The sequence below is a fragment of the Falco naumanni genome, chromosome 4, assembly GCF_017639655.2.
Source record: "Falco naumanni isolate bFalNau1 chromosome 4, bFalNau1.pat, whole genome shotgun sequence".
Taxonomy (NCBI): Eukaryota; Metazoa; Chordata; class Aves; order Falconiformes; family Falconidae; genus Falco; species Falco naumanni.
In genome coordinates this window covers 85,400,241-85,412,456 of record NC_054057.1, presented here as the reverse complement: position 1 = coordinate 85,412,456, position 12,216 = coordinate 85,400,241, and the positions used below count along the sequence as shown (strand labels likewise).

Below are 12,216 nucleotides of genomic sequence, written 5' to 3'. Positions count from 1 at the left end.
GCCCCGCTGCCCACCGGGCCCCGCTCAGCCGCCTCCCTCACGGACGCCGCAGCCCCGCAGCCATCTTGGGGTCACATGACGCCACGACCTCTCACCCCGACACCCGGAAGCGAAGCCGTCACCTCCTGTCAGCCCTCTGAGGTTGTTTTGGGTTTATTTTTAACCATTCCCATCCCCTGACGTTACCTAACCCGGGGCGAGCCCGGCGGCGGGGGCCAATGGCAAATGGTGGCGGGCCGGCGGGGGGGCGCTGCCGAGCGGCGCCTTGGGAGCGGTAGTTCTCTCCCGCCACGGTGGCGCTTTATGGCAGGACGTAACAGTGAAGGAAAGCGCGCCGCGTCCCGCCGCTTTGCGACAGAGCGAGCGTAGGAGTGAGGGCGGTGGGTGAGGAGAGCCCTGCCGGGGGGGACGGGACGGGGCAAGGGAAAGCCCTTCTGGGGGGTACGGGGCGAGGGAGAGCCCTGCCGGGGGGGATGGGGCTGCCCCGGGCGAGGGGGAGCCCGGCAGCGGCCGGCGGGAGGCTGCCCTGCGGCCTGAGGGAAGGGCCCAGCGGGGCGGTCGGGCAGCACCCGCCGGGTGGGGGTTTTTGTCGGGGGGTGGGGGTTTCTGGCGGGGGGAGAAGCCGCCTCTAGCTCCTGCCGCTCTGAGGGGGCTGCACTGCGAATGGCGCTGGGGCAGCCGGGCAGAGGGTGCCCAGGGGCCTCCCGCGGTCAACGGTTAAACTCAGATCAGGGTCCTGCGGGACATTCAGCGATCGCTTTGCACCCCCGGCAGGATCCGGCCCCAGCAGCATGCCCTGGCTCCGCGGGAGCTGTCACCATCCCTTGTAATGAACTATCAAGCCAGGCTCTTCGCTAGCTGCAGGGTCAGGATGCTGCTGCAGCCCTGGCGTCTCTACTCCCGGGCTGCAGATGATATGGCTTTGCAGAGGATCCGGAAGGTCCTGTGTGTGGCTGAGAAGAATGATGCTGCCCGAGGGATTGCAGATCTGCTCTCCAACAGCAGAATGCGACGGGTAGGAATGCACCGCATCTCCTTACAAGTTCCTGATAGGCATACAGGTCCGGCTCAGCTGGCTGCAGAGGGTCACCAGGGTCACTGTGCAGCATAGTCCAGGTCTTGGGTGTAGTCTGTGTCTTGTATGGCCACACCAGCACACTCGGCAGTGCTTGGCACGGGCATCTCACATCGGCCTGTGCAACATCTCGCACTGTTTTTGTCTCTGGCCACTTCTGTCTGCTTAAGGGTACAGGAATGGCTTTTTTTCGTGGACAAACACCACTTGCCCAAATGTATTTGAGAATCTTGGACCCCTTTTTCCTTGTGACTTAATTCCTGTTGGAATTCAGCTCCCCGGCTGCACTTCTGCTGGACTCCACCGTGAGGGCTCCCAGTGTCATTCCTAGATTTGCAGTGTATGCAGAAGGCTTTGGGAACTGAAACCATCTGTTGGCGTGTATCTCCCAGTCAAAAAGCACTGCTTCTGCAGCATCAGCAAGTGTCAGAGGTTTACTGAAGTTCACATAATAAAGCCAAGATGGTCTGTGGTTTGGAGAAGAGGAGTTCGAAGATCTCTTGCTTTTTTGGGTGACCTTTAACAGTTTGCATAATTACTTGGTATTTCCAAGCTAAGGAGCTCGAAGATGCTTCTAGACCAGAATTGTATTTGAATGAAAGGTGTTACTGAGAACCTGACTGCTGACAGTCCCAGTCAAGGAAGGTATCATCCTGCTTCTGCAGTAAAAGCAGCAAATATGCAATCTAGAAATTTCCACAAATCTCAGTTATGTGGAACGTAGTCTTGGGGACCTGGAGCGGGCACACTAATTGTCATTTGGAGCAGGACATTTGTTTATTGGGACTGTAACTGGCCAACCCCATGAAAACAAATCTGTTCTTCAATGTTGTTGCTATCCATGGGGAGTTAACCCTGGCATCCCCTTCAGACAAGTTTAAAATACTCTTACGTTGTAAAGTGCCACTTCAATGTCTCCATAAACAATACAGGCAATTTCCATTCATCCTGCTGTAATTTCCATTAGCTACAGTACCTGGTTTTCACTTGCCCCACACTTCTCTGTGCTCTGTCATAAAAGCGTGTATAAAGTGAGGTGAAATGCATTTGGTTTCTGTTAGAAGCCAGAAACTCAGCAATTGTTCTTTTCCTTCTAGCGAGAAGGGTTTTCCAAGTTCAACAAGATCTACGAATATGACTACCAGATGTTTGGCCAGGTAGAGTTTTCTTTCATTCTACTGCTGGATTAGAGACATGCAAAATACTAATTATTAAAAGCCATTTGTCAGAAGTTACGAAACACATATCCAGTGACAGGGAAGTCAGATGTTCTTTTCTTGGGTCAACCACTGACCTGTTTTGTTGCTTTAAGTCTTTGAATATTCTGGGTTCAAATGTCAAAATTTGTCAAATTCGTCAAAAATATGTTGCTATTTAGAACAGGGTACCTCCTACAAAAATTGAGGATAAGGCCATAGATTTAGCTGTCAGTAGAGAGAAGAGCTTGTTACGATGCATTAGCAGGAGGAAGGTGTCACTGGTGGTGTAAATTGAGAACTGCATGAAGATCTTGGGGCTGTGGGCAGTTTTTAGCAAATGATAGGCACTAATTACCTTGCTCTGTCTCTTGTAGAACGTTACTATGGTGATGACATCTGTGTCGGGACACTTACTGGCTCATGATTTTAAGATGCCATTTCGCAAATGGTTAGTACTTACTACCCCCTCACAGGAAGGAGGGCTGTCATCTTCCGCTTTCAGCCCTAAGATGAGGGGGGCACCGCGAGTTCGAAGCATAGGGTCTCTGACATCACTTGCAGAGCAGCGTGATGAGTACCAAATTTTACACTGAATAGCTAAAATACTGTTTCAAATTACTGTCTTCAGAGCACTAGAAAACCCCAAGGTCATAATACTGGTTAAAATACATTAAGGCAGATGCAAGGAATTAAACTGATTCCAAAACTTGATTGATGTTCTTGTGTTCTTTGTTTAACCAGGAGTTGTCCTGGGATATGAGGTGCTTTCTCTAGCTTCCCTCCCATTTGTTCTCCGTGCTTGGAATAAGAGAAGTTGCTTGTTCAGGGTGGCCTTGCAGATCTGCTGTTTTCTCTGGTTGCGTTTTGGTTCTGTTGCTTTTAAGTGTAACTCAGCATTTGATGTGAATCCTGAGTTGACTAAGACGAGACCTGTAATAAAACATTATGAATTCCAGTACTTGAACAGCACTTCCTCACAAGACAGCACCAGTTAGTGTCTCACAACGTATGTTTTCGCTTTTGTTATTCACACTGTTCATCCTCTGTTTACCAGGTATGGCTGCAACCCTTTAGCTCTTTTTGATGCTGAAATCGAGAAGTATTGCCCTGAAAATTACATGGCTATCAAGGTATGTTGTTTTTGAAGAGTCTTCCTGAAACACTTGAGTTCACAGGTTAGTTCTACAAATATTGTCTCAGACAGAAGGACAACTGTACCTTTGTCCTTAACATCTGAGTTTCTAGAGTTTAGCAAATTCCTCCTGCGTTTCCTAGGTCTACATATGCTGTTCATTTGTGACATTGAAAGTCTCCTGCTCATGTAAAATTAGCACGGTAAAGGAACAACTACTTTGCTAAAAGTAGAAATGTTTTTTTTTTTCAACAAGGTGGAATTGCTAATTGCATCTCAATTTTACAAAAACCCGACACTTTCAGAAAACAGATTGTGGTGCAATCCAATCCAAGTCATGCTTTTTTGCAGAGTTAGATGTACTCATATGTACACAAATAAATGACTCAATTCTTCTGAAAGCTGCCTAATCTCATGAGACACACAATTACAAAATGTTATTGCAACAATCTATCTCTATGGATACACGTTGCATTTCATGTTCAATTAGTGAGTCATTCTAAAATTAAATGACAGAGTGGCCTGGTGTGTCTCACTCTGCATTGTTTTCTCATCTCAGAGAACCCTTGAACGAGAAATCCAGCAGTGCCAAGCTCTGGTGATCTGGACTGACTGCGATCGAGAAGGAGAGAACATCGGCTTTGAGATAATTCATGTTTGCAAAGCTGGTGCGTAGACATCATATTCATCACCCTGAGTTCCATTAAAGTACTGATTTAACAGGTATCACTGCTCAGAGGTCTCTTAACAGAGGCAAACTCTCAATCTTACTGTGTCCAGGTTAAATATATTTAATATAGTTCTGATAAATACGTGGCTCTGATAGACCAGAAGTATATTCAGCTATTGGAAAGCTACAGAATAGGTTGACAGCATGCTCTTTTGAAGATAGCTATTTATTAATTATTCCTTTCCATTGGTGTTTGAGTTGCTCTTTGATTTTTTGTGGGTTTTTTGTGTGCATCTGACAGTAAAGCCAAACCTCCAGGTTTTCCGAGCCCGTTTTTCAGAGATTACACTGCATGCCGTCAGAACAGCCTGCGAGAACCTCACCCAACCAGATCAAAAAACAAGTGATGCTGTTGACGTCAGGCAGGAGCTGGACCTCAGGATAGGTATGTAAACACGTGCTGGGGGTAACAGCAGGCTGCCAAGCCTGAGCTGCTGCATACTCCTCTCCTAAAAGGAAGTGAGGAAGAGTGTGGTAGGCAGGGGACAGCTTTGTTCTCAGTGTATAGCTTACTGTCTATAAATACTCCCTTAGACTGCTGTACAAATGAGATAGCCATCCATCAGGCTCTTCCTCGCTTCTCGCCTAACCACAATGAATGCACATTGTTAAAGCTCAGCAAGGGGTGTTTAGAAATCATCTGTTTCTGTATCCTCCACACAAGACAGGAATGTCCTCTGTAGTGTCATAAATCGGATTTTTAGATCAGATGCAACTAAATCACATTTCATGTTTTACTGGAAATGTGCTATTTGAAGCAAATATTGGGTTTATATCTCATGCAGCACTGACAAGTTTCTGCAACCGAGTATTAAACTTAAGAGTAAAATCAACACTCAGAATGCTAAAAAGAACCATCTGAAGCGTTGTGTTTATTGTTCAGTGTTATTGTATTCAGTTCTAGTGCCCATTTTGTTTTCTTAGGCGCTGCCTTCACCAGATTCCAAACACTGAGGCTCCGGAAGATCTTTCCCAATATTTTAGCAGATCAGCTGATCAGCTATGGTAGCTGCCAGTTCCCAACACTGGGGTTTGTAGTTGAACGCTTTAAAGCCATCCAGGCCTTTGTTCCTGAAGCCTTCTATAAAATAAAAGGTATGCTTGGGGAAAACGAGTCCTGCGCTCCATCTTGAAGGGCTTGATGTGCATAGAAAGGGAAAACATCGGGGCAACAAACAATGCTGCAGAGGTGTTTTCGTCTTCCTTTGCTTTGACCACTAAGCAGGAATTAAAGGTTTCCCAACAGTGTGGCCCCACTGACTCTGCTATATTTCCACTGTATTACTACTTTATCACTGAGATCTGTTGTTCAACACAGTGACACATGATCATGAAGACGGCAACGTGGTCTTCAACTGGAAGAGGAACCGGCTCTTCAATCACACAGCATGCCTGGTCCTTTACCACATGTGTATGGAGGTAGGAAAGCTTGTGAATAGTTACATAATCCAGTATCAGCCAAACATCTCCTGCATCTGTCTTGCTCAAGATGTTTCAAGAACAGTTTACATAAACTCTTAAAGGAGATTTTGCATTTTGCTTACTCTGCATTTAGGATCCAGTAGCAACTGTTGTTGAGGTTGGGAGCAAGCCAAAAAGCAAATGGAGGCCCCTGCCCCTGGACACTGTGGTACGTTTGAACTATGCTAGAAGGACTTATCTGAAAGAAACTTTGAACAGATATTTTACTCACCACTCTGAATTACGCACAAATACTTTCTTTTTTCCCTGGCTTCTCTCAACACAGGAACTTGAGAAGTTGGCTTCCCGCAAACTGAAAATAAATGCAAAGGAAACCATGAGAATAGCAGAAGTACTCTATACTCAAGGGTAAGAAAGCAAGACTTGGCTTGGTAAACTCAATTCTTTCAAGAGTAAAGTGCCTTTAGTTCAAAATGGGAAGCATCTTGGAGCACAGCTCTTAAAGTGCTCTTCTGTCTTTCTTAAGATTCATTAGCTACCCCCGAACTGAGACCAACATTTTCCCCAAGGAGCTGAACCTCTCTGCTTTAGTACAAGAGCAGATACAGGACCCAAACTGGGGAGCATTTGCACAGAGGATTTTGGATCAGGGTGGGCCAACCCCTCGGAGTGGAAACAAATCGGATCAGGCTCACCCTCCCATCCACCCTACAAAATACACTGCTAACCTGCAGGTGAGTTTAATGAAGGCAGAGGTAACTGCATGGTTTGTATTTCTTGATAAATAAAGATAGAAGTCTTAATAGTATGGTCATTACACGGTATACTCATCTGAGATCTCACTAATATTTCTTGATATCATTAACACAGGAGGACACTGACTCTTTTTTACTGTTTGATATTAGGGCAATGAGCAGAGACTATATGAATTTATTGTGCGCCATTTTTTGGCTTGTTGCTCTGAAGATGCCAAAGGACAGGAAACAACTGTGGAGATCGACATTGCTAATGAGCGATTCATTGCTCAAGGACTAATGATCCTGGCCCGAAATTATCTGGAAGTCTATCCTTATGAGAAGTGGAGTGATAAGGTAATACACTTGAATAACATAGATAGGAGAGGCTAAAATACCTGGAGTTTGAAACAGAACTTCACTGCCAGCTTCAGACCCCTGTACAGAAGGTCCTTTGACAATTTCTGGCCCACTGGCTGTTTCATTCAGAGCCATCTCTGCTAAAAACCTGTGCAGCTTTATTGTGCCAGCCTTGGATAGATTCTTCCCCTTCTGATACCAAAGCAGAGACCATAACAGGGCTGTGGGGTTGGCTTTACTCACTAGGAGCTGAAATTTCTGTTCCGTGGTCTGGGAGCTCATTACTAGCTAATCCCAAGGATCCTGGGACTGGATCTCCTCCAGAACAGGGTGCTGCTCTGTTACTGCATGGGCCTGTCGTTAGTGTGACACTTTGTCTTCAGTGAATGAACTAGAAGGCAGTTTCAAAGAGATTCTCCTTCCCTTCAGGTTATCCCACTGTATCAGAAAGGGTCTCGCTTTCAGCCTACTACAGTGGAGATGGTGGATGGGGAAACCAGCCCTCCATTGCTCCTTACAGAAGCGGATCTCATTGCTCTCATGGAGAAACATGGCATTGGTCAGTATTGGCAGTGTGGCCTCTTGCTTTTGGGAGAGCTTTGTTCATAAGCTTCTCAGTTTCTTTTACACCAGTTCTGTCCCACACTCAAGAGCAGGGAATGCTCTAAATGTCACTTCAGGTAAAAAAAAATCACTTAAATGCACAGAACAAAGGGTTAGTAGAGGCCTGTAGGCAAGGTCCGGAGATCCTGAGGAGTCTGCAGTGTCTCCAGTATCTAGGGAGACATGCAGTTTAGGATCTGTGGTGTGCCTGCCAGCACCTTGTTGGCCTCAGTGCCAGTGGGAGACATGAGGGCAGTGCTGCTCCTCAAGTTGTCTCCTTGTCCCTTTACCGCCTTGCACTCTTCCCTAGGCACAGGGGAAATCACTTCTTGGCACCTAATTCGACTAAATAACCTGTCTGCTTTCAGGGACGGATGCCACTCATGCCGAGCACATTGAGACAATTAAGACGCGGATGTATGTGGGCCTTACAGCAGATCAGCGATTCCTCCCAGGCCACCTGGGCATGGGGCTGGTTGAAGGTAAGGGCAGTGCCCACAAGGAAGATGGCAAGGTCCTTACCTGCTCCTTCGTTTCACTTACCATGCACTATGTTCCTCAGGCTATGATTCCATGGGCTACGAGATGTCCAAGCCTGACCTTCGAGCTGAGCTGGAGGCTGATCTGAAACTGATCTGTGAGGGGAAGAAAGACAAATATGCAGTGTTGCAGCAGCAGCTCCAAAAGTACAAGCAAGTCTTCATCGAAGCTGTGGCTAGAGCCAACAAGTGAGCCCTGCCTTTGCCCTCTTCTATTTGCTTTGCTGCTCTGGGAGGTACTAGCTTCTCATCTGAGGTTCAGCCTGGAGTGGGATCCTGTCACACTCTTTCCCTGGAGCTCTGCCCAGCGTGTGTAGGCACTTCATGGGAAGGGATGACTCGCAGCCTGGCACATAACACAACAAGTTATGGGTTGGTGCCAACTAACTGCTCATCTTGGTTTAAATCCTTAAGATTAAATCCAGAGCTGACTGAAGGAGACGGCAGCATGCACTGCCTCCTTTCACGTTGAACCCACACCTAGCCTGATCCAGAGACATGGTACTGAATCAACATACTTGTGCAGAAGCTCAGAGGGGCTGTGTAGAGAGCAGCAGGCACTAATTCACTGCCCTACCTGATCACTGCAGATGAGACACACAGGATGCTCTGCTTGTTTCTTCATAGGTTGGACCAGGCCCTGGCTCAGTATTTTGGAGAAGCCACAGAAATTGCAGAGCAAGAGGAGGTCTACCCAGCAACGCCCTTTTCTGTTCGGAAGTGTCCACAGTGCAACAATGACATGGTCCTGAAGACCAGGAAGAATGGCGGGTTGGTGATCTTCCCTGTTGTAAAAAATAGCCTTCTCTGCTGGTTTGTGTGTTTCTAGGCATTTTTAGTTTACCTCGCCTCTGCAGCAAGCATGAGAACTTGGGCTGCAGTTAGCTGACTCCACCGGCTACATAAGGTGTGTGGACTCAGCTGAACCTCTCTCTCAAGTACATATTTGCCCTTAAAAATTGTTGGTTTGACAATTTCTGATGGCTGAGAAGACGGCAGAACAGATCACTGACTGTCTTGACTTTGCCTCTTCCTCATCCGGTGCTTTTGCCCCATGGCAGGTTCTATCTGAGCTGTATGGGCTACCCAGCTTGTAAAACTGCCGTCTGGTTTCCTGATTTCGTGCTGGACGTGGCCAGGGATGAGAGCATCTGTGCTGTGTGTAATCCACATCCAGTTCACAAGTAGGTCCTACCAGTTGTCCTTTGGGGAAATGCAGCTCTTCAGACACTGTGTGTTAGCCTTCAGGGTTGGAGATGTCCATGGGTTAGGCTGGGCAACCATTTTCCATTCCAGTCTTGGAAAGCTGGAGCAGCACTCATGGCTTGGGGATAGAAAGAAGAGGGGTTGGGGAAAACGGTGTAAGTATAGCAGAATTTAAAAAAACAACCAAACATAAAAATGCAACTCCAAATCAAGGTCTGATGATGAGAAGTTATATAAACTGGGATACTTTTATTCTTCCTTTCCTTTTAGACTGAAGTTTAAATTTAAGAGAGGCAGTGTTCCACCCACTATGCCCCTGGAGTTTGTTGGTTGCATTGGAGGCTGTGACGACATGCTAAAAGAGCTCTTGGACCTGAAGTATTTACACAGGTCGTCCCAATCCACATCATCAGCCAGCCAGCAAGCTAATCACTTGCAGGTCAACAACTCCTTTCACAGAGGTAGTGGTGAAACCAGGCATATGCGGGGGACCACAAACCCAGCACCGGGACATCTATTCTCCTTGAGCTCAACGAGAACACCCAGGCCTGCTCCAGATGATGGGAACAACGCAGTGGTGTGCAACTGTGGGAACGAAGCCCTGCTGTTAACTGTGCGCAAAGAAGGGCCCAATCAAGGCAGGCAGTTTTACAAATGCAATGCCGGTACCTGCAACTTTTTTCTCTGGGCTGATCAGCAGTCAGAGGACAGAAGTAACATGGCTCCACAGGGCTCTGCACTGTCCCAGCCCTTTGCAGGAAGGGACCCAGCAGGATTTCAGCGCCCAGGAGGAAGGAGAGGCCCAGAACTCTTTGGAAGCAACAGCTCCAATTCAGGAGGCGGCGCAGTCTGCAAGTGCAACCAGCCAGCCGTTACACGCACGGTCCAAAAGGATGGGCCCAACAAAGGACGGCAGTTCCACACCTGCTCTAAACCCCGAGAGCAGCAGTGTGGCTTCTTCCAGTGGGCAGATGAAAATGTGGCACCAGGTAAGACTGGGCTTGGGGTGAGACACAAGGGTTGGAGGCTGTTCTTGAAGCTAAACTGAACACACTTTTCACACATGTGGAATGCTTCCACGGTGTGAGAGCTCTTGTAACAACTCATATATTTAACAGACTTCTTTTGTCTTAGAACATCTGTCAGCAGCATTATAGCACTTCAAATGTTGCTTGTAACAACTGAGTCTGGCTTACCTTTCCAAGTGTTAGCAGGATATGTCCTCATAGCACACATCTGCTGAGCTCCGAGTAGGATGCTTTGCTTCCATGTGCAGTAAAGCTCAAGTGTCTGTCCATGACTACTTGGGTGAAGCCCAGCACTCTTTCCAACAGTCTCTTTGGGAGTTTGTCCTCCCAAATTAGAGTAACAGCTCTCACAAAGCCAAGCACTGACTTGGTACAGAGTTGAAGCGGTAGCACCACTTCTGGAGATCTTAAACTGCATTCTGTCATGCCAAGGAAACGGTGCTACTCCCTCTGCCCTAGGTTCAGGAATGCAGTGAAAGGCCAAGTCTTTCTGATTAGAGCTGAGAAACTGAGTGTGGCTGCTGTGGAAAAATGCTGAAAAAAAGTACCCATTAAAAAATAAATAATCACAAAATAAGGATGTGAAAGAAAGAGCTCTGACACAAAAGGACAGTAAGCAAAGCACAGAGGTGGAGATGTGGTCTGAGAGAGATTTTCAACACTGCCTCCCCCTCAGACATTTGAGCCTGAAAGGGTAGAATCAAGTTTTCGAAACTACATAAAACCCAAGTTTTCCTCTGGCATATTTTGTTGTTTCTGCTTCAGCTGCAGACCAGAGCATGCAACCAGGCAGATCAGTTTCCCCTGTTCCGTTCCCACTTTTCTCTAATGCTGCAAGACAGATGGGTGAGATTTAACTGTTTAGACAAATCTGAAGCTGGTGTAACTTCAGGAATAATCTTAGAGGGTGGGATAGTAAAATCCTTGATCTGCCATTTTGAATTTATCTTCCATTTTTCACCCACTTATATTTTCAAAGATACTTACACACAAGTTGTTTCTCTTTAGGCCCTTTTGGAGATGCCTCTTTGAACCACTCTGGCAGCAGTGAATACTCAAGAGAGCTGGGAAGTAAAGCCAAGAGACCAAACAGTTTCTCCTCAGGAGCCACTGCCAAGAAACCACGGACCTGTAGCATTTGCCACCAGCCTGGCCACACTAGAAAAACCTGCCCTCAAAACCACTGAGCCTGGATGGACATCTCTTGAGAGCCTGAAAGGTCCAGGGCTGTGAGCTGCTACAGGAGCAACTCCTGCTGACAGGAACTGGGGTCTAGAAACAAGTCTGTCCAGTGCTTTCTGGAAGGGCTGGTTGCAGGCTGCTCCTGCCAAGGGGTACCACCCTCACACACGATTACGTGCCAGGGCAGCAAGGATTCAACCAGCTTTGAAAGGTGGCCCCACTACCCGTTAGCCTTTGTTTTCAGTTGCTCTTCTGCTGAGCAAGTTGGGATAGTCTGAACATTGCAAGGAAGCATTTGGAAACTGAACCTACAGAGAAAACAGCACTGGATCTAGTCCACCTGCAGCTCCCGCCACGGCGGTGGCTGTACACAGCCTTTCTACGCGAGGCAGAACTGGATCGTCACCACAAGGACAGACACCAGCACTGCTGAGCACTTCTCAGTCCCTGGCTTTCCACAGTGTGGAATTTCATTTTAAGTTCTTTTCTAAGTTAACATTACCTGAGCAACATTCCCCTTTCTTTTTGGTCACAGTGTCTACCCCTTGCCTTGGTTGTCCCTGCCTGTGGAAGAGGGCCAGTGCAGAGCAGCTGGGTCTGGTGCTTGCCCTGACAAGGAAGCTCAGCTGCAGTGCTGAGGAAGAGCATTCACTTCAGACAGTTCCTGAATTTGAAACCAAGCAATTCCTCAAAACTTGAGACATGCCTCTGTGATGCTGCTAGCTAATGCAAGTTACTTTTGTCAAACTATTAAGCTTCTTATTAAAAGATTATTTTAATAATAATGAAACATCTTAACCTTGCCGTATTATTTCTTCTTACTTAAAATAGTTAGGCTATTACTGTAAAAGCATTCACCTAAATCTTGCTCTTTCCACTCACTCATTCAAACAATATGGAAGCTTTCTTGGCAGAAACTCCCTGCAGTTATTTAGAAGTGAGCTGCAGAGGAGTAGGGAAAGTGGTTTTATCTCCTCAGCTGCATCTGCTGTAGCACTGCTGCCCA

General features: G+C 47.0%; 1 protein-coding gene across 1 annotated transcript; it reads left to right on the top strand.

The window, feature by feature from the left end:
• The first annotated feature begins 7 nt into the window (after nt 1-7).
• Nucleotides 8-12,018, top strand: TOP3A (DNA topoisomerase III alpha). Its single transcript, XM_040593223.1, has 20 exons — nt 8-380; nt 775-1,015; nt 2,173-2,232; nt 2,649-2,722; nt 3,329-3,404; nt 3,966-4,074; nt 4,378-4,521; nt 5,061-5,231; nt 5,455-5,555; nt 5,692-5,766; nt 5,884-5,966; nt 6,085-6,292; nt 6,464-6,649; nt 7,082-7,211; nt 7,624-7,737; nt 7,818-7,983; nt 8,422-8,565; nt 8,856-8,978; nt 9,271-9,989; nt 11,037-12,018. The coding sequence occupies exons 2-20, from the start codon at nt 830-832 to the stop codon at nt 11,213-11,215; spliced, it is 3,048 nt and encodes a 1,015-aa protein (XP_040449157.1). The 5' UTR covers nt 8-380; nt 775-829; the 3' UTR covers nt 11,216-12,018.
• Nucleotides 12,019-12,216: the final 198 nt, after the last annotated feature.